General features: G+C 37.5%; 3 protein-coding genes across 3 annotated transcripts in view; 2 read left to right on the forward strand and 1 right to left on the reverse strand.

The window, feature by feature from the left end:
* Positions 1 to 314: 314 nt before the first annotated feature.
* On the reverse strand, positions 315 to 1,974 carry LOC135226378 (uncharacterized). The gene is made up of 2 exons (XM_064265857.1): positions 1,809 to 1,974; positions 315 to 1,223 (listed from the first exon to the last, which is right to left on the reverse strand). The coding sequence occupies exons 1-2, from the start codon at positions 1,810 to 1,812 to the stop codon at positions 514 to 516; spliced, it is 714 nt and encodes a 237-aa protein (XP_064121927.1). The 5' UTR covers positions 1,813 to 1,974; the 3' UTR covers positions 315 to 513.
* Positions 1,975 to 8,886: 6,912 nt separating this feature from the next.
* On the forward strand, positions 8,887 to 18,683 carry LOC135221084 (glutamate receptor ionotropic, kainate glr-3-like). The gene is made up of 7 exons (XM_064258877.1): positions 8,887 to 9,401; positions 12,015 to 12,509; positions 13,639 to 13,786; positions 14,484 to 14,670; positions 16,636 to 16,823; positions 17,694 to 18,090; positions 18,486 to 18,683. The coding sequence occupies exons 1-7, from the start codon at positions 8,954 to 8,956 to the stop codon at positions 18,621 to 18,623; spliced, it is 2,001 nt and encodes a 666-aa protein (XP_064114947.1). The 5' UTR covers positions 8,887 to 8,953; the 3' UTR covers positions 18,624 to 18,683.
* Positions 18,684 to 21,403: 2,720 nt separating this feature from the next.
* LOC135226395 (uncharacterized) overlaps positions 21,404 to 23,056 on the forward strand; it is a 65,654-nt gene continuing 64,001 nt past the window's right edge. Inside the window, exon 1 of the mRNA XM_064265882.1 lies at positions 21,404 to 22,155. Coding sequence (XP_064121952.1) covers positions 21,606 to 22,155 — 550 coding nt within the window. The 5' untranslated portion in view covers positions 21,404 to 21,605. The remainder of the gene's footprint in view (positions 22,156 to 23,056) is intronic.

Raw genomic sequence — 23,056 nt, forward strand, 5'->3', positions numbered from 1 at the left:
AGTTAAAAGCCACAATAATGTATACTGTATTTTTACAAAATGCAAAAAGGTTAAAAACCGGAAGATTTCGACCGTTTACACAACGCTCCTCTTCAGCCAGCTAAAGACCGTTGTGCAAACGGTCGAAAGCTCCGTTTTTTTTTTTTAACCTTTTTGTATTTTGGAAAATACTGTATCATATACATTATTGTGGCTTTTAACTCCATCTCCGTTCACGGATTAATATGTTTGATCTGGAATTATTTGTAAATAAGTAAAAAGGACTTACAATACCGAAATAAGATCACTCTTCAAGATTATCAATGAATATCAGATCATTTTTACTCTCGTTTATTCGCCAATTTGTTTCCACGGAGAAAAAAAAATAATGTTCATCCTAATTGCTGCTACTGCTGTGGCAATCAGGGATTTAGGCTGCTATACTGGATAAATCTGAAAAGGGATACCTTGAGTCCAGTGTGTGATCACGGCCCCTGGCCGAAATTTCGTCTAAAACTAAAATTATGCGCTTCTTCATCCAATGGGGTGTTCGGCACAATCGCACTCAGGGCCAGCTAGTCCCTCCTGACAGGCTTCGTTGCAGAACGCTTCCCAGGGATCCTCAGTGGTTGGTTTTGTTGTTGTTGTTGTTGTTGTTGTTGATGTTGATGTTGTTGTTGTTAGTTCAGCTGTTACTGTTGTTGTTGGTATTTGTGTTACTGTTACTGTTGGCTTTACTGTTGTGGCTTCTGTTGTCGTAAGAATGGGGACCTTTGTGGAAATAATAGTACTAACTCCAGTTGTAGCTGCTTCATCGAGCAGTTTCAGTGTGTCGTCTTTGACTTGGTCTGGAAATATGATGCGCTCTCCTCCATGTTCTTCCCTTTGCGAGGAGGTCTTGTCTTCCTGAGGATGATCATATCTCACCAAAGACTGGAATTTAATGACTGGGAGAGGCTGTGGAGCGTTGCCGATTTTCACTGATAATTCGTACACCGCAGAAAATGGGGGTCGTTTTGTTTCTTTCAGAGCATTTGTTGCGGGAGTATTTTCATCAACCGATTCTTGTCTCTTTTTGGCGAAATATTGCCTGGCAAAAGGAGCTGTTCTTGCAAGTGGTGGCCTGAAGGAGGACTTCTTGGGTGGATCAGGGACATCATTAACGATCAAGGACTTGGCATAAGAGTTGGAAACCAGCATCAACAAGATCACACAAGACGACAAAGACATCATCGGTGTCCTCCCTGGAAAAAGAAATGTTTGAAGTCATCACTAGGTTGTTTCCCTATAAAGGATAAAAAGGGGGGGAGGCGTACTTAGTAAAAGTGGAAAATACTGAATGTCATAATTTAAATCAAACTTCCAAAGATTTTTGTAGAACCTATAATCATTTAAAGCTCCATTTTTCCCTTTACCTTGTTAGCTTAGATATCAAGTGGAACAATCCTTTGATGTATGAAAAAAATTCAATATATGCTGCTTTGAAAAAGGTACTTTTTTCTTTAGTCATCGGCAATCGACACGAAAATCAAGGGATGAAAAAAAAATGAAAAAGACCAGGTATCAAAATAATGATAATCTATTTTGAAAAATGAATGATCATTATTTTGATATCTGGTCTTTATCATATTTTCCATGTTTAACGATCATGAGAGTAATTTACGATGTTACGTTTTGCAGGGGATTAAAGAGGGGTCAAACAACCAAGGATTTTAGGCTTTAGTTACTCTTATTGTCTCAACACAAGTAGCAGAACACATCGACAGTCGCTTTGTGACTGGCCTAAGGACAAGGCTCAAGCAATTTCATTTCAATCATGATTCACTTACCCATTGCCGCTGGTGTTATGAATAAATTCCTTCTCGAGAGGATATTCCCGTAAGAGCATTCAAAGGTCAGTCGGTGAGAGCACTTCTGATCAGAAAACGTTTGGAAATATCAATAACAACGACAGTTTTCTCGTGGGAAAGTCACTGTTACTGAATGTCATATGGTCGCTCGCGCCTTTTTATGTCTCAAACTGTCTTATCTCTTCTTATCATCATCCCCAACCCCAACACTCCCAAAAACTGATATATGGCCCGTCCAGTCTTAAATAGCCAACCCCCCCCCCCCTCTCTCTCTCTCTCTCTCTGTGTGGGTATCTATGTCTGTATGATTATTTACCAACACTGAACTCTAAGCAGAGAATTCAACCAAAGCTTCTTAGTTCTAAGAAATTTACACCCATAATTCTCTCTCTCTCTCTCTCTCTCTCTCTCTCTCTTCTCTCTCTCTGTTCAAACCATCGTTAACTGTACCGCAATGAGACATCTAGCAATAAATAGATCCACTAGAGATTTGTCTGTCTGTTCGTCTGTGTGTGTGTATCTCTCTTTCTCTCTCCCCATCCCCCAACTAACAGTTGTTTGGATACCTCGCAACGTAACAAACAACTAAGTTCTTTTCTCAGACATTTTCCCATGAAACCTCTTCTTTGGTGTTCCGAATTTACCCCTCCCTGTTGACGTAAACCGACTTGAAGGCGTCTTCTTCAAGTGGCAAATGTCTCTCTCTCTCTCTCTCTCTCTCTCTCTCTCTCTCTCTCCCGGGCAAAAACCTGCGAACCGAGGAAATTCAAATTGTATTTTCTGGCTTTAAAAAAAAATAGAGTCCTCTTTTGGGGTCATGCTGATAAAACGGATAAAAATGCTGTTGCTTTCAAGTTGTCTTAGAAGTAAGACACCAGAGACGCAAGATTTTCAAGGAACGTCGGTCTTGTTCCAGGTGGTAATGAGAGCTTTTTCACTGACTTTTTTCTTTGCTGATTAGTAAAGTATGTTCATTGTTGTTGTAACGACGAAATGACGATGTGGGCGACATATAACGGGGTGGTAGTGATATATATATATATATATATATATATATATATATATATATATATATATATATATATATATATATATACATATATATATATGTGTGTGTGTGTGATTGTGTGTATTTATATGATATATATATATATATATATATATATATATAAAACATAATAAAAAGACATTCTAATACCCAACATACATTTAGAATTCACAGAAAACCTTCTACAATGCTAAGAAAATTACCTTCTTGAGATGGTAATTTTCTTAGCATTGTAGTAGGTTTTCTGTAAATTTCAAAATGTATGATATATATATATATATCATATATATATATATATTATATAATATATATATAAATACTATGCATGTATGTATGTATGTGTATATATGCATGTATGTATGTAGATGTGTACACACACACACACACACACACACACACACACACACATATATATATATATATATATATATATATATATATATATATATATATATATATATATATATATATATATATATATATATATATATACATAAATATACATATATTATATACTATTAATCATGATCTATTAAGAAGATAATCATAGAAATCGTAGCCACATTTTGATCATTGCCCGAATTAATTACCCACCGCCGCACTTTTCTAAAATCTGCATCTTAATATAACTTCTGGCATTCTGAATCGAACAGTATCTCGCATCATACATCTTTAATATCACTCGTCCCGAGATGAGAGACTTCTCATGCATAGGTGATATATCTTTGTTTTCGTTTTCCGACGTCTTTTTGGGTTTAGGCGGCTCGTACTATACTTAAAGAGTTACTAGACAGGTATCGGTATTTGATTGACGGATGCCATCCAGACTTACTGCTGCGTACTCCGATATGAAAGCATCATTGACAGGCTTGGTGTCTCTTAAAGGTAACTTTGAATTATCGAAGACAACGCAAGCACGGAGAGAAAGAGAGAGAGAGAGACTGCTTTTCATGAATTAAGGAAATGAAAAATTTCTGCCGGAACTAGAGATTTTGGAATAGAGTTGTTGAAAAGAGAAATAGAACAAAGATATTAATTTTTCATTGTTTACTGTTTATATGTTTTACAAGTCTACATGATGTCGCTTAATGTGGATATTAACGTCTAGAACCCTTCTGTTATTATTTGATTGTGGAATATAGCGCCTCAGTGGCGTGATCGTATGGTCTTGACCTGCCACCTCGGTGGCCGCGAGTTTGATTCTCGGGCATTCGATTGATGGATGAGATATGTGTATTTCTGGAGATAGAAGTTCACTCTCGACGTGGTTCGGAAGTCACGTAAAGCCGTTGGTCCCGTTGCTGAATAACCACTGGTTCCATGCAACGTAAAAACAGCATACAAACCTATTGTGGAATAATAATAGTAAATAATAATAATGATAATAATAATAATTGTTATTATCATTTAATATTGACTGAGAGCAGGAAGTCATTTAACGCTTTGGTAATCAAGTGTAGCCAAAGAGAGACAGAAAAAGGAAGAGAGAAACTGATGTATATACTAACGCCTTGGTATGCCACCTCCCAACAGGCTTTGACATGTGGCTGTATACGTATATCGGTGCGCTTGATTGACGCAGGTCTTATTGTCAAGCTTAATGACATTCATTATATCCAGCAGTGAGACGCTGTCTTTTAAGATAGCGGGATTATCCATGTTTAATGCATCTCGGTGCTTTTACAATGAAAAAATCTTTTCTTCTTCACTTCCCTTGCGATGGTTTCTGACCAGTAACTAAACTCTTCTATAAGATTTTGTTATTTTAAATTTTCTACTGATTTTCAATACATTTTGCGACTTCTCTAGAATATCTGTTACTACAATTATCACATTGTGCGCTGGAAGTCAGCAAAATTGAGCTATTCTTCTGCGTTGTGTGATATCAAAACAGCTGTAAAATATTGAAAACTAATGAACTACTGAAGTTAAAAGCCAAAGACTGCGAGGCATTCCTTGCAGCCAACCACCCCACCCCCCCAAAAAATGATACTACAGTGCAGCGGTCGCCAACCGGTGGTCCGTGAACAAATTTTGATGGTCCGCAGAAAAATTGAGACATTATTTCAATTTTATGCTTTCTTGATCCTTTTCAGGCAACCCTGACACAAATTGCACAGAAGACAGAGCACCCATTGTTGTCAGTTTATAATTGTTAATGCTAGATTTAACATTTTATGGCGATTTAGCATTAAAAATTTGGGTCTCGGCTCCAAATAAAAACAGCTCTCCGTCTTGTAGTAACGTCATTGGAGCCAAAAATCGACAAACTTATTTTAAACAAGAATAAAAGTTTTCTGATTGGTATTATATAAACGTATTTACCTTTTTTATTTATATTAGTGGTCCGCCAAATTTAAGATTATACATTAGTGGTCCATGAAGTTCAAAAGTTGGCGACCGCTGCTATAGTGCACTCTATAGTATCTTTGCTGTATACCATTCGTATTATTCAGCAACAGTCAGAATATCACTGTTAATGACTGACTGGAACTCTTAAATATCACGGTTTGGTTGATCGCGAACCTCCAATATTTAAAAAAAAAAAAATCCCACAGATATGACAAAGTGTACATCTTTTATTTGCAAGAAGAAATGTGCCAGTTAATTTTTCCTTGGTTTGGTCAATCAACAAATACAAATGAGATTTCTTTGATAAGTTCCTCAACAGTTGGTTAACTACGCGCATCCTGGATCATGTTGATTGACTATGAATTCTCTAAATTGTCAACGGAACCTATTAAACAAATCACTGAGTCTGGTTGATTATGGAACGAAACTAGTTTCGGTCGCTGACTCATTTTCTATGCTTAGCCAGTCACCAACAAACCGTTTCGATTAGTTGTACCGAATCCGGAGGTCTACATCAGGCTTTAACCCCTTACCCCACTATCTGGCCGTCTTCAGACATGTATACCCGTGCTGGCATAAGGCAACTTAATCTAAACCAAACAACTGAGGAGCCTCCATTATTAGAGAGTCAGTGTTAAAAGCCGTAGTGATAAATGCATAGGATTTCAATCTTAATAGTTCATGGGACGGCAATGGTGGACAAGAGACGTTAACTGACAGACTTGGGAAGGGGGGAGGTTGTAGGTGGAGGGAGGTGAGACTGAGGGTTAGGGGAAGTTCCAGAAAGGGGAGGGTGGGTGGCGAAATGGGGTGGCGGGGGAGGGGAGTGGAGTCTCTTGGTGGAAAAGGAAGCCTCTTGGCCACCAGGAAGATTCCAGATTCCAGAGCTATACCATCAGTTGCTGAGAGGGGAACCTTCTGGTAAGTACCGCTCCAGGGGAAAGCAAACGGCAGCCTTTGGATGGTCTGGTTTCCTTTGCCGTTTTATTGGAGCCAGTATCTTTAGTGACGTCTTTTTGAAAAGAATAATCATCAATGCATGGGGCCAGAGTGAAGCACATGTGACATACATACTCATGTATATATATATATATATATCTATATATATATCATATATATATATATATAATATATATCTTATAGAGAGAGCGAGAGAGAGAGAGAGAGAGGAGGAGAGAGAGAGAGAGAGATCGTGCTTTTTCCTTTTCAAAGTCTTTATTGTGCTAAGTATGAAAGTGATTTGTGGAGTGAAATCTTTACACGTGCTTTAAGAAACAATGGCTTTTAGGTTGTACAGTACCCAAGTTTTCTAAGCTTGCTCAAAATATGTACCTTTACAAAACTTTCTATGATAGTCATTTCTCAAGATCTCTCCTGGAAATCTTAGCTCAGACTTTCTTCAGCAGCCCAAACTTAGCTTATATTTGCCTTTTCCAAATTGTTAGATTGTTAAGGAATCGTATAGCATGAACTTGAGCAATATGCATAAAAATTCCATCCAAAAAATGCTTGATTCTCATCCAGTTATTATTCTCTAGTCCTATCCTGTAACTGATAATTGTTTGGTAATTCTAGGCAATAACTCCTCACGGACTGCAAGGAACGGTCCGGTCCACTAAGGATTGGGGCTTCAAATATATTTCGCCGTGTATCATCGACATCCACTCAGTTCAAGATGGCGGTGCGTGTATAGTGCTGGTCCCTGGGGGTTAATTACAGTCGACCCCAAGAAATAACAGTAAAGTCTTGATAAGCAACCCAAATACTTTAGGAAACTGTAATTTCCAAAGAAATGCCAGACGCGGAGTTATTACTTATAGATCTACCAATTGTTTTGCTAACCGATAGAACTGAAGAAAGGACGTCAGCAGAACTGAAATATTAAAAGTCCCTTCTAATTTCAGTTAAACATTATTCACGTTTTTACACGGTACCTTGTTAACACAGTCATAGTCTCCTCCTGATTTGTTTCCAACGGGAATTCTACTTAATAATGTCGCCGGCTAAACAAACATCCATCAGGTTACGCACTGCTGAAGACGATGTTCCGGTCCAATAGCCAGACGGTTCGCACTGAGGATTTTTTTTTTTTTTTTTTTTAAGCTAATAGGTAAGATGGGTGAAAAAAGAATGAGGGCAGTTAGCTAGCTATCCATGGTAGGGAATAGTTTAGAAAGTTAAGTATTAGTAAGAATGATGTAAAGTGTGGTTTATCGACAATTTTATTTGGATAAGGGGTACAATTTTCCTTACTATAGCCTTAATACGTATTAACATATTACAATAATGATTTTGACACTATATTAACATGGTGGATTGTACAGATTACATATTTTAAATTTTGTTTCTTAATAGTATAATTCTATTTAGATAAAGTTGCAATTTTTCTTACTTTAAGCTTAATATTAATATATCATAATGATTTTGCAATATATTTACATAGTAAATTATATTACCATTTTAAGGCCAATTAAATCTGAAATAAAATAAAATAAAAGATAAATTAAAGAAATCCTAACATATTTCCTCGAAGCATTGTAGAAATGGTAAACATTTTAGCACTTTCGATAAAATCACAAAAATTGTAAATTGTGTGTATGGGCGAAAGCATGACCAAGTTTTTTTTTCTGAAAAACAACGTTTCACGTTTCTGATCAAAAACACGTCCAGGTTCCTAAAGGAATGTGAGATAGGCAATCTAATCTTTTTGCTATCACCCTTGTGTCACTGTCCAAGTTTGAGCTTTCTATGCCATGAGGCGATGGAATTTCCAAGAATATAAAAATATCTTCTATGAATTAGTGACAGAGCATTTTGAAGACGCCTCTCGCAGTTGATAACCGTATTTATTCGGCTGCCTGATTCATCGATAAGGTTCGCTGACCAGGATTTGGATTTAGAAGAGTGCGTCTGGCACATATGCTCGAAATTCATTTCAGTGTTTTGCCACTACAGTAATTATCATTAATATTTCTTCTTGTTATTTTTAACGAATCAGTGCTGTAGTATATTTTTTAACAACAGCACCTTCGACTTTTTACTTAATCGTGTCACCGCATAAGGGTTAGTCGGTACCACGTAGAAGTGGTTATCAAAAAGGGAGACGATATTCAGAAAGAGAGAGAGAGAGAGAGAGAGAGAGCAACATTAAATGGGTCACCTTGCAATTATTTTTTCTTATCGCTGTTGAGAGAACTTACTTTTGCTTACGATTTTTTAACTAATGTTTAAAGAAAACGAGGTGGGAAAAAATGTGTTATTATAGCCGAGTCGCCTTGAAATGAAGTACAACGGTGATTAAAAAAACAAAAAAAAAAAAACTTGTTTCGTGGCTTGGGTATATTAGTTTGTCTGATTATTTTCCTTTTGAGTTCATTAAATGTAAACTTGTCTTCTTTGGATGTGTTTAATGTCGTAATTACATGGGATCATTATCTCCAAACCTCTTCTTCAAGTGTTTACCTGATCGTAATTAAGAACATAATTATCTACTGAGAGCCGAGAGTACCGAAACTTCTTCCAATAACTACTGCAAATAATTAGGCCTATTTTTTTAGGCTCCTTTCCACAAATGCAGTTCATTCAATCCCAAATATAGGAAAACACTAACAGATGTCTCGCATTTTCTTTTACTCTCATGTTTCAGGGTATGTCGATGCAGAGGCGCAAAGGGGCTTGTGACTGAATATCGGAGAATATTTCGAGAAGATATATAGTGTCCGATATGAAGAAAATACGCTTCATAAGCATCATCCTTATTGCCTTTATCGTGAAAGACAATTTGACTCCGGGCAACCATCACGCCGTCAGAGCTTCCTCCTATAGAACCGTGTCGCAAAAAATGCTAAAATCGTCAGAGAACCTGGCGGAGAACCGATGGTTCAGTCATGTCAGCGTACACCTCGCCAGTTTACTGAGACGCATGACTGATGGTCCTTTGGAGGGGAAGTCCATTTATTTGACGGTCGAGGACGTCCTTGGAAAGCACCTCGATGTCGATCTTCTTCTCCAGAATATCGACGTTCCGATATCTTTGCTCAGGACGAGTGGAGAGGAATGCAACTCTGTTCCAATGGACGAACCAGGAGATCATGGAGGTGAATGTGATAGCAGAGTGGAATGGACGAATCCCACACGTCGTCAGCACTGCAAGGGACATTCGTCCAGTTCAGGTAACTGATAATTTTTTGTCCCCTTTGAAGAGGGTAGCGTCCAGCAATAATAATAATAATAATAATAATAATAATAATAATAATAATAATAATAATAATAATAATAATAATAATAATAAATAAATAAATAAATAAATAAATAAATAAATAAATAAATAAATAAATAAATAATAAATAAATAAATTAACGTAACTGCAAGGGACATTCGTCCAGTTCGTGTAACAGACAATTTTTTGTCTCCTTTGCGGAGGGTAGCGTCCAGAAATAATAATAATAATAATAATAATAATAATAATAAAATAATAATAATAATAATAATAGCCATGATTCCCATGACAAAAGTATTGCAGAAGATGGATGCTGGGTACCAACTCAAGAAAAGAGGCAACAGAATTAACCATCTGATGTAGATACACTAATCCAGACTGTAAGGATTGTATCTGGGGACATCAGGATGGAGTTTGGAATAGAAAAATGCGCCTTAGTCAACATACAAAAGGGGGCAAAGTAACAAGGACTGAAGGGATAAAGCTACCAGATGGGAACAACATCAAACACATAGATGAGACGGGATACAAATACCTGGGAATAATGGAAGGAGGAGATATAAAACACCAAGAGATGAAGGACACGATCAGGAAAGAATATATGCAGAGACTCAAGGCGATACTCAAGTCAAAACTCAACGCCGGAAATATGATAAAAGCCATAAACACATGGGCAGTGCCAGTAATCAGATACAGCGCAGGAATAGTGGAATGGACGAAGGCAGAACTTCGCAGCATAGACCAGAAAACAAGAAAACATATGGCAATACACAAAGCACTACACCCAAGAGCAAATACGGATAGACTATACATAACACGAAAGGAAGGAGGGAGGGGACTACTAAGCATAGAGGACTACGTCAACATCGAGAACAGAGCACTGGGGCAATATCTGAAAACTAGTGAAGACTGAGTGGCTCAAGAGTGCATGGGAAGAAGGACTGATAAAAGTAGACGAAGACCCAGAAATATACAGAGACAGGAGAATGACAAGCAGAACAGAGGAATGGCACAACAAACCAGTGCACGGACTAAAGAACTAGCCAGCGATGACACGTGGCAATGGCTACTGAGGGGAGAGCTAAAGAAGGAAACTGAAGGAATGATAACAGCGGCACAAGATTAGGCCATGAGAACCAGATATGTTCAAAGAACGATAGATGGAAATAACATCTCTCCCATATGTAGGAAGTGCAATACGAAAAATGAAACCATAAACCACATTGCAAGCGAACGTCCGGCACTTGCACAGAACCAGTACAAAAAGAGGCATGATTCAGTAGCAAAAGCCCTCCACTGGAGCCTGTGCAAGAAACACCAGCTACCTTGCAGTAATAAGTGGTACGAGCACCAACCTGAAGGAGTGATAGAAAACGATCAGGCACAGATCCTCTGGGACTATGGTATCAGAATAGATAGGGTGATACGTGTAAATAGACCAGACGTGGCGTTGATTGATAAAATCAAGAAGAAAGTATCACTCATTGATGTCGCAATACCATGGGACACCAGAGTTGAAGAGAAAGAGAGGGAAAAAATGGATAAGTATCAAGACCTGAAAATAGAAATAAGAAGGATATGGGATATGCCAGTGGAAATTGTACCCATAATCATAGGAACACTAGGCACGATCCCAAGATCCCTGAAAAGGAATCTGGAAAAACTAGAGGCTGAAGTAGCTCCAGGACTCATGCAGAAGAGTGTGATCCTAGAAACGGCGCACATAGTAAGAAAAGCGATGGACTCCTAAGGAGGCAGGATGCAACCCGGAACCCCACACTATAAATTCCACCCGGTCGAATTGAAGGACTGTGATAAACCAAAATAAATAAGTAAATAAATAAATAAATAAATTAACGTAACCTACAATATAGGCGTAAAATAATGTATACAGTCCAGTGCACTTCAACAAGAAAAGCAAGAAATTCGAACTCTGATTGCGGGTGTCAGCTAACTTTTAATGGAATAAATATTCACTACTAGGAAAAGATGACAGTCAACCATCACAGCAGTATGATGTACTTGGTCCCTAGATTAGTCTTGTCCATTGGTCGTATGAAGTAACCTGACTTTGTTGTTTTCATTGTAACGTCTTGCTCATTGTTACCATAACTTTTCCTTTTTTAGGTGAGTGAAAATATACTTGTAGAATCAACTTTTCTTCTTCGAGACAATTTTTTCTAAGACCACGTCCTCTTCTCTCTATAACTGATAGATATCAATTGTTCCAGGCATCCTGAACATTGGTCATGAAGGTCTACACCAATAGAGGCCTGAAAGACGCATGATACAAACTGTAATTATTATCAGTAGTGGGAATTGCAGCATTTTGTTAACATTTTTATTATTCTTTCGCTGTTATAATTAAGCTTATTTTCATCATCGTCACAAGCCTCCGTATAATCATCCTGTTACTATTATTATTATTATTATTATTATTATTTTATTATTATTATTATTATTATTATTATTATTGTGCTGCATTGTTTAAAAATCTATTAACAAACTTAAATCGAATCGAAATCCCAAATTCGTACTTATTTTCATGCACTGCCATCACTTCCAGGCACCGAAGTCATGATACACGTCATGGACGAGTCAGTGACAGAATACCTCATCGACGTGACGTCATATCGGGCCTTCTCCGCCATTCTTCTCATCTCTATCGACGCCAGTTGCAAGACGCGTTACCTGATGGGGGTACTCCGAACCCCGTTTCTGGCTCTCTTGTGTCCTGTGTACGTGAGAGCGCTGGACGAGGAGGAGGAGACAAATTCAAGCGACTTCAAAATGTATTCGTGGCGGCCTTTCCATCCGTCGGAAAAATCGCTAGAGGTCGGAACGTGGTCGCCGTCGTCCACCTTAACTTGGAGTGATCTGTTCGTCGATAGATTCCCGTCATTCCACGGGATACAGTTGCACGTTTCGAGTGACTACGCGGATATCCCATTCCTATTCAAGAATTCCCAAGAGAACGTCGACGGGCTGAGCAAACGCTTATTGGATGTCCTTTCGAAGTGGTTGAATTTCACGTACACGCTCAGCTCCAAGGCTGAAGATGGTAAGCAAGCTGTGTTCTTTTGTTGATCGTATAACACTGGATATGTAGAGTAGTTTTTGCTTTAGTTTGTTTGACAAAGAAAGCTTCCTTGCTTTAAATATCAATCTCAAGGCCTGAATATATTCATTACGATCTTTACAATACCACCAAGGTCTGAAGACCTTGATCAACACAGTGGCAATAAATTATATTCCAAATGTTATGATTTTTAGAGGACCGGTATTATTATTATTATTATTATTATTATTATTATTATTATTATTATTATTATTATTATTATTATTCAAAATGGACAAGGATTTGTTTTTATAGAGGAAGCACCTTATATAAAACAGAATGACCATTGTTTGAAAATAGAAACAATTTAAAAAGGTATGCACATGTATAGATCCGAGTGCGTACATGTACTTCTCAACAGTGAATGAAACTAACCTTATCAGGTAACTGCAATGGGACTGAAGCTACGGAAAAGGAGCAGGCTAAATAACATTCCAAAATCAACTTTCTGAAATGTCTGGATACGCACAACAACTATTGATTGGCAATCCAACATTCAGCGGTCTCTCTTAGTGTGAAGAGTCCAGAGATTCACATCAGGCTTCAGCTTTTGAGATAGGACTATTGACGAACAAAGCCTGTTGACTTTTGACATAGCACTATCGCTGGCACTGCCGTAGACCAAGATGTACATAATGTCATTTCGGTTCAATGTCTTGGGGCTTCAGTAATATGTAGCTTCTAATTTTGCGGGAGACTCACTCTCCACTTCCCCTGCCTGATTAGCATCATCTATTTTCCTATCAATACCGAAGCGTCTGCCAACTTGGATGAGTGTTAAAAGCTTCAGGCATTTTATTTCATCCTAGTTCTGTTGTTAGGACGGATACAGTGAAGTCTAAGCAGGGACCTGCATGTCTAGCTAAAGATGCAATTTTCCAAGCTAAGATGATAACTATTTTTCAAATGGATCCTCTCTGCTTTTATGACACAAAATCTGAGTTTTCTTCAACAGTCACAAAGAAGGCGCAAGTAGAATTATGGTTATGTTTCTTGAATCCGCAGCAAGCAATGTTACTTGCTTGATAAGAATCTAATGATTTTTAATTATTTTTTATGCCTTTATGCACAGGCAGATGGGGAGCCTATGAGAATGGTACGTGGACTGGAATGCTTGGCGATGTTTGGCGGGAGGTCAAAAACCTTACGATTAACTCGTTCGCCATCACTGAAGAGAGGAGCAGGGATTTTGCTTTCACGGGGCCATATTACAGAGCGGGGTAAGTTATCTAGGCGTTCATTTGTTTGCGCTAGATTTAAGATAAGAAATTATGAACTCGACACCAGATCAAGTAGGTCTGTTTACACACTTGCACGCGCGCTCGCTCACACACACACACACACACACACACACACACACACACACACACACACACACAGTATATCCCTCTTAACTTCAAATTTCTGGCACACCTGTTTCATTACAAACACCTGATCTGAAACACCTGAACCTCTATGAATACTATTACCGGTCATTCACTTCTTCGTTTAAAATCCTATTGCGTACCTTCCCTGATATACTAATTCCCTGGACTGGTTTGAATTCCATTCTAATGATTGCAATTGTTTTGGAATATGCACAAGCGTCTTCTTTAATGTAATCTATTTTCTCACAACGTCATTTCCACCTCTTTTATAACAGAAGTTGCAATTATTACGTTGCCTTTCGTGAAAGGTAAAGAAAGACCATCAAGCCTAAGGTAAATGGTTGAAAAGAAGCGAAGAAAGTAAGGTTAACCATAGAAGAAGCTGCAGTAGACTTAACTCTTCGAATAAAAGAGGTTTTACGGGTATTAGAAGAAAGCAACAGTAGAATATTTAACTTAATTTAAAATCAATATTGTCACTTCCGGTACATACCAGTAACTTGAGATTTCACCTTGGCTAACCAGTTCTGCCAATCCGTTTTATTCTCAGTTTTGGTTTCATCCTGCTGGAACCTCCTCCACTACCAAAGTGGCTCAGTTTGACCTATCCTTTGGCACTGGTCGTCTGGGGAGCCACTGGCGGGACGCTCATTGTCACGTCTCTCATTTTCTACCTGCTACTCCGAGGTCAACATTACGTCATCTCTCTCTTCAACTGCTTCTTTATCATAGTTATGGTAAGGATGGGTAGCTTTTGCCTGTGGAAAATGACTGAATTGAATTTTAATCATTATTACTACCAATATTGGAAAACTGTACCCAGCACACACACAGACACACACACACACACACACACACACACACACATATATATATATAAATATATACATATATATCTATATCTATATATATAATATATATATATATATATATATATATATATACCACACATATCAGTTTAGTAAGAAAGTCTACATGCTTGAGAATATCGTAAAATCCACGTAAGAAGGCTACCATCTTAATATCAGAATATCAATTTTTTCTTCTGTTTTTACAAGCATTGCGCATTGTCAGTCCCCAGTAATTGGATCAAGAAATCGAATACATAAGAAAAATAGGGCCAGATTTTTTTTTATCCTTCACATATTTTAGATATTTGGTATAATAAAGCCCACAAAAAGTTTTATAGTGGAAGTAACATGGAGAAAGAAACTCCTAAGAACATTCTTTGCTTACCTTATTTTAGCAGTTTTAAAACCATAAAATCATTGTTAAAATCTTTTAAGGTCAACCTTGTTTTTTCATATTTTAACACTAAAAGGAATGCTAATAAAAATGGCCCTATGGAAAGTAACAACATAATATATAAAATTCCATGTTTGGAATGCCCCTCTTTTTATATTGGCCAATCTAGCAAGGATCTAGAAGTAAGAATTAAACAGCATGAGTATTCTGTCAAAACTGGGCAAACATCCAATGCAATATTCATTTAAGTCAAAACGGTCACAGTATAATGAGGACTGGCAATTCGGTAATCGCTAGATCAAAGGATGCCTTTTCACGTAATCTTTAAGAATCTGCAATTATGCAACTTCCAATCGTAATTTTAAACATAGCTCTGGGTTGTATTATTTTGACTCTTGTAAAAGTCAAATGTTTAAGAATGACCTTAAAGATAAAATTACTGACTTAACTACATATTAATTACCCTAAAGATATTTTCTTTGTATCTGTATGTTTAGTGTGTGTTATGTGAAAATGTTCACTTTGCGAGATAAATTTTTTTTATTATTTAGCAAAATGAGATTTATTAAATTGAATTTAAAAAAAAAAAATTTTTGGTCAGTCCCTGCCCTTTATAATCTTTTAATTGTCTTGTCTCTGCTTCCGAGCAGTTGGACTTAATCTTTTGAAAACCACTTAAATTGTACCCCTGTTTTGGGTAGGTCTACTAATTCTCCATGTGTGTTGGATTCCAGGTAAACATTTTCCTTTATAATCCCTATCTGTCATTTATACGAGCTTTCTTCATAAATTTACTTTCATATTTATATCAGTCTGCTGAGTAAAGGATAAGAAGTAGAAAAGCCTTGCTGAAGTACTCCAGTGTTTCACTTTTCTTTGTAGCTTTTGCCTTTATCTATTTATTCATGTTCTAAATTTTCGTGATTCAGTTATATATATATATGAATGTTTAAAAAACCACAGTAGATGCACGCGACTTCATTATGTAGCGCCTTCTTTTTTCAGGCATCGATGCCTGAATAAAGGAGAAAGCGCTTGATACTGACCTTCAGCCTATGATTTTCAAGTGGTATTCGCTTATATATAAATAAATATATATATTTATATATATATATAATATATATATATATATATATATATATATATATATATATATATATATATATATATATATATATATGTGTCTAAATGCAAAGTGAAGTATCTACTAGTTTTTACAAAATCTGAAGTGGATTGGTAAACTATACGTTAATTATGTATTCATATTTCTTCCAAGGTCCTTTAAATATACTCTGATATTTAAGGACCTTACCCCTACCAAAAGATATCGATAGCTCGTAAACGTTGCACAATATGAACTAACGTGAATTCATAGTGCATGCATGATAGATATTTAGTTAATGAACACCAGGAACCACCCCGCGTGAAATTCTCAAAAGATTTCCACAACGTTACAGGGACTGTTGGGGGAAGGTGCCGCGGGAGTTCCTAACTCGTTGTCCATCAGGATGTTTCTGGCTTTCTGGTGGCTAGGGGCTTACATCATCGTTGTGTGCTACACGAGTAACCTCATAGCAATCCTGACCATGCCTGTGTACCCTGCGAAGTTCCGCACGATTGAGCAACTTGCCGATAGTGATTATAGGTAAATCATTACCACTTAATGGGGACTAGTTTTTGATGAGTGCAAATCATGATGACTCGCCTCTCCGTTGCAAACTATGGCGTTATGCTTTTTCCAGGCTTACACCCTGTTTCGAGGTTGGTCAATCACTCCTTTCTTGGTTTTGCACTGCACTTTTACGTTCCTTCTTGTCCTTGTCAGGACTAGACCAGGAAAGGACATTAGCTGCCCATCCTATCGGCATTTCTCTTAAAACAATCATGAAGGGTTCAAAATATGAGTTTCATCTCCACAGATATTGACAGTGGTTGCTCTAGATCAGGGGTTCCCAACCTTGAGTATTTTTACAGATTCCTGTCCACCCCTAAAAATTGAGGATGAAAAAGAAAAGCAATGAAACTGATATTATGATATAATTTTATTGTGAAATCTGGTTTTGTAGATTGCATAAGAATATTAATGGTAATAAGGAAATAAAAATAAGGACACGACATTGTGCAATCTTAGTGCAGATTACATCATGTATTGCACAGTGCTGGCTAATCTCTCAGATCCAATGTACCCCCTGAAGAGAACAAATGTACCCCTGGATGTACATGTACCCCAGGTTGGGAACCCCTGCGCTAGATGATTATGCCAAATAACTTAATCGTTATAACAGTTAATAGTACAATCACAAGTTAATGTCCGGTTTATTGTGGTACTCTGTGGATAGATTCCTTTGATGTATCTCAAAAAAGCTATCCACTTTGCAGTAAAAAAAAAGTAAAAATGATTTTATTAAAGTATCAAACTCCTCAACTAAAAAAAAATGCTTTTTGAGCGAAAACTGGTTTTTTTTTTTTTTCACTATAACAAGTATTTTGTTTAACCAATGGAAAATGATTTCAGATTATGCATGCTGGATTACGGGGAGTTCGTCCCCGAGGCGTTAGCGACATCGACCGACCAAAATCTGCTCGCTTTAGGGTCCAAGCTAGACCTAGTCCCAATGATGGACACAGAATGGTTCGGAAATGAAGGCTGCATTAAGCTCGTGTTGGGCGGAGGGTATGCTAACTTAGATTTCTATCCTTTCTTGCAAAACCTCTATAACGTCCTGGGATACTCTCATAGGATCTACAGTCTCAGAGACATGATCTATTCCGCAAACATAGCATTTTTCTTCAAAAAGGATACGCCTTGGGTCTACAAGTTTGATGAAGGGATACAGAGAGTGGTGGAGGCCAATTTAATGCAGAAATGGTATGCTGATATCCTGAGGGAACGTGAAGGGAGCAGCAGAGAGGTGACTAGGATGATTCTTTTACATTTAATCCCTATCTCATTTGCATCTGTTGTTCACTAAATCAATTAGTACTCGGATACTCTATCAAGATTCTTTTGATTGAAGATAAGTTAACAATTTGTATCGACAGCTTCATTTTTTCTTGTCTATTTCATTTGCATTTAACAAACAGCTCCAGGCTCTTTTACTTTCTACATTTGGGCATCACACTTCACTCACTCTCCCACAAAGGATGGTTGGATCAACAGTCCCTTCTTATATTCCCACCATGGCTTGGTTTCCGTATAGTTGTGAACACAGTTCCTTTCCTAGCACAGCCATGCGTGTTAATAGTTTTTTTTTTTTTTTTTTTTTTTTTTTTTTGTGATGATGTGAGCTTTCTTGATTGTTTACAGGAGCCGACCGAATCATCTGAAAAACCACTGAGTGTCATACACCTCCAAGGACCATTTTTGATACTTGCCATTGGACTTATTTTTTCTTCAGTCATTTTTCTCGTGGAGTTCCTTGGGCACTACGGTTTTACAGTCTAAATGACTTATGCTGTGTAAAACTCATTTTCGAGTGTTTTTGTGTATCTGTAAGACAAGCCAGAAATCAATAAACGACAATTACATAATAGCTTATTTTCATTACCGTGACCTTTGGGATAAGAGGCCTAGTGTGTAGGTACCTCTGGACTCTCTCACTCACCAGAGACTAGAAGAGTTCCAAGTCGATAATATTGCAAGATATAACTATAAACAGACAGCATTTTTTTTATCAAGGAATGCCTCTAAGTTTATTTTGTAATATTTAAATACAATTGCCTTTTTATTTTCAGATTTATTTAATGATAGGTCATATTTTTAAAATTGTAAAATATTTATATATATTCGGTGATCTGATACAGAATTAGTCGTCAGATGTAAGTCAATAATGATGCCTTTTAAAGCAGTACTTGAATGACTCGAACTTGAAACTTCAAAAAAAAATCATTTTTTTTTATAGCGCACTTTTCTCATTCGTTAAAAGTTTCGTTAATTTGTAAATACCGGGTATTTTATCAAACGCCAAGATGCTCTGCATAGCACAGTAGCCGAGATAAGCATCAAATAACCGATAATGGCAACAATGCACCGGACGCATGAGGACTACCCGATGCCAATGTGTGGATGATATTTTAGACAACACTTCAATAACATTTTCTGCTGAATTTCAGAGCTGCAACTGAATTGTACGTTAAGCAGTCTTATAAACATGAATGGTGTCTTTTTCGTCTGTTGAAGTTTTACATTTTTAGGGATTATGGTAATCGTTATGGAAGATGCACTCATAGTTTTCACTTGACAGCAACTGTAAGATACTCCCGTAGGGGGTAGTGCAGTCAGTGCACCTCATTCGGTGCAATGTAGACATTACTTATGGTGCTTTACAGCGGCCCTTCGGCCCCTAGCTGCAACTACTCTCATTCAATTTACTGCACCTCCGTTCATATTCTCTCTCTTCCATCCTACTGTCCACCCTCTCCTAACAATTGTTTCATAGTGCAACTGCGAGGTTTTCCTTCTGTAACACTTCAAACCTTTTACTGTCAATTTCCGTTTCGTTTTTTTTTTTCTTCTTCTTCTTTATGTATGGTGTTTTTTACGTTGCATGGAAGCAACGGGACCAACGGCTTTACGTGACTTCCGAACCACGTCGAGAGTGAACTTCAATCACCAGAAATACACATATCTCACGCCTCAATGGAATTCCCGAGAATCGAACTCGCGGACACCGAGAAGGCAGGCCTAGACCATTCCGATCACACCACTTAAGCGCTTGTAAATTTCCGCTTCAGCGCTGAATGGCCTTATCTACCTTGGTGCTTGGCATAATGCCAAAAATCTATATAAATCAAATAAAAAACTGTAAGATACTATTTGAAGAGAACATTACACGCGGATTTCAACCTTTACCATAGGTAAGAAAAATGGAGTAAGTAGAACGATATATTCTCTCAAAGCAAGTTGAAAATTTTAAGCAAATTAGCATATATAATAAGTTAATAATATTTGAATATACTGATGTAGACACTTCTAAAAAAAAGACAATAAGAATAGTAGCTCTATGTATTTCACCAAATACAAGGAAAATAGAGGTCATCAATGAACTAATACACTATGCAAATACATTTCATAAAGGAAAAAGCCAAACTCTTCATGTGGAATTTCAGCTGGCAAACACGTAAATAAATGGGCGAAAAGATCTGGTCACATTTATAGACAGCACAAATGACGGCCATAGTGAACTGGTAAAACTTCAAAACCAGATGATGATTGTTACGTGGTATTTGAATCTTTTTAGCTCAGATACTGAAAACATGTGGGACATGCTCTTTGTTATGATATTTTTTTGCCGAGGCCATTGCCTTCCAGATATTACTTTCCCTTCTCTGGATTTTACCCAGGTGAATGTGGCTGGACATGCAATCCTTGGGTAGTAAGTAGTACCAAGTCCCTCCGCCCTGGTTTCCGTAACAGTAAGCACCAGCCGCCATGAATAATGAGCTTTCAGTCCCTGTACGTCATAGAAGCTATCCTGGGGTAGCTACCTCAACTGGGGTCCTTAATTATCGCATGGATGGTTAACATTAAATTAGCTTTTGTACCAGATATGTCGCTGCTCAAAGGTGTTAGTGAAAAGCATGATGTGAAGCTTGCCAAGGTGGTCGAATGAGCTCTATCCGCGGGGAATAGCAAACTGCAAGCATAACTCAGAAGTTTGAGAGATGCTTGCAGTTTGTTATGCCACACGGAATAGCAGTCATCCTTGAAAACACAGATTTCATATTCTTCTTCAGCCATGCCCTGTATTTTCCTTGAAGTTTTGTAACCCCCCTGCAAATTTAGATTATGTACAGACAATAACTTATATGAAGTTCTTCAATAAAAGCTAATTTTGGATAAACAATAATGAAATTCAAATACACATTTAGGGTTAAATACTAACAAATATAACCAAATTACTGGTATACTTTTGTTCAATGTTTTCTTTAACCACGTGAATTTTAATTAACGACGGGCAACTTTGGCACTGTTGTGATTATTCGCTGTTGTTGACAGTTGCTATTTTCGTTTTGTTACCTTCTACTTCATGTAATGAAAATTGTATTATCTCTCAATAAAAGTGGATAAATAATTTTTCACTGGGTAAAGTACTCTTTAAAATGTAGTCTGTATTATTAAAAATGTATAATTAAACAATGAAAAATATCTATAATTTTGGTAACTCCGTTGTTTACGTACATCATGTCATAAAATCTAGAAACATTATGGAATTCTGTCACATTGAATCTTAAAAACATGATTGTGTATGTTGACGTGACAGGAGGAGTAGGAAAAATAGTGACACCTCACGTTGTTACGTTACTAGAATAACAATGTCACCACGAAGTGCTTCTCAATGAAGCAGATGAGTGACAGTGACAATTATTACCCAGAGACTACTGATTCAGTAGTAGAGCACAATAATAGCCTAGTCTAAGGAGAAGAATGGCCTGTGATAACTGTCCATGGAAGTACTACAAGTCTACACCCTGTCACTGTACATTAGATCTTGCCACTCGCAAGAAATTGTTTAGGAGGAATCTCTATAGTAATAACGTAATGATTTTATATATAGCTTTGTTACATGTGTGTCTGTTTGTGAATTGTGAGGCCCTTGGTGAGAATGAGGCACCCAAACGATCGTACTTAACCTTATCGGACGCTAAGCTGGATGCTGTAATCCCTCCGACTGAGAATTTAGATGTAAGACCCACCAGTCCTTTTGATTCAGTTCGTGAAAGAAGTTCCTCAACAAATGCAAGCCTAAAGCACCTGGTGAAACGTCAGGCACCTGAGGAGACGGTGAATCCAAAGGGAGACCCTAAGAAAGCAGCAGATGATAGTTTGCCCCCTTCCGCTTCAAACAAGTCTGCAAACGATGATTCAGAGTCTGTAATTCAAGAATCCAAACAGTTGGACTCTGAAGTTGTAGATGACCCCCCTGCAGTGAACACCACTCCTAAAATTAAAGTTTCCAATGAATCCAGTGTTACAGGTAGGTTATGCATGCAATCAGTCAAAAAATATATGTAGTAGCTAGGTACCATTTAATGGGCTAGGCTACTATATAACCTATTCTACCTACAGGGTAAATTACTGAATGGCCACCTGGCAGCCACCTCTACCATAGTGGGACCACCTTACCGAAAATTGGATGCTACGTATGCCCTTAATTTGTGACTTTGGAGAAAAGCTTACTTCGAAAGGAAAGTAGAGGCCTCGAGGTGTTGCTTCGATGGATGCTGTCTCTTTATAATGTTGATCCTGGGTTACAGGACGTGTTAAAGTACTTTTTCGGGAAGGTGGTTGTGCTACTGTAGAGGCTGGTCATTCAGTATTTTACCCTAAAGTTTGAAGATGTGGATAGGGCAGTTCTTGGAATGCAACCTAACGACCTGAACTACTTAAACCTGATCTAGAGGCCAGCTATTAGTACCTGGTTGGGGTTGGGTGCTGCACTGCCCCGGTAATCCTATAGCGTTTAGGGGTCCAAATTCCCTGCTTCCTTGTATGTGTTCCTTTAAGTTTTCCTTTTTATTTTCAATGTTTGTGGAGTGAGAGCTTAGGAACCAGGTAGGAAATTGGCACAGGCTCTTGCTCTTCAGCAGCCACTTTTTGATAAATCTGAATACAAAACAGGCAGTTTATCTGCTTACAGAAGCTGATATTTACCATATTCTCAAAATTCTATGGGTTTGTATCCCCTAAGACATATTTTGTTTATTTACATTTCCCCTTATTCCCTTTGTTTTTTTATGATCTCTGCTTCTGTAAGTAGATAAACTGCTCATATTTTCATTGTTTTCCATGATTCAGCAAATATTTGATAAATCTGTGTGTTGATCTTGACTAACGTAATGAAGGGAATTTGGACCCAAAACTGTAAGATTACCCAC

Source organism: Macrobrachium nipponense, chromosome 20 (assembly GCF_015104395.2).
Source record: "Macrobrachium nipponense isolate FS-2020 chromosome 20, ASM1510439v2, whole genome shotgun sequence".
NCBI classification, from domain to species: Eukaryota; Metazoa; Arthropoda; class Malacostraca; order Decapoda; family Palaemonidae; genus Macrobrachium; species Macrobrachium nipponense.

Excerpts from the sequence above, each read along its gene's own strand:
- LOC135221084 (XM_064258877.1), top strand. The coding sequence starts at position 8,954 with ATGAAGAAAATACGCTTCATAAGCATCATCCTTATTGCCTTTATCGTG. Across the intron at positions 12,510-13,638 it reads CAGCTCCAAGGCTGAAGATG|GCAGATGGGGAGCCTATGAG; the intron begins GTAAGCAAGCTG and ends CTTTATGCACAG. Across the intron at positions 18,091-18,485 it reads GTGAAGGGAGCAGCAGAGAG|GAGCCGACCGAATCATCTGA; the intron begins GTGACTAGGATG and ends GATTGTTTACAG.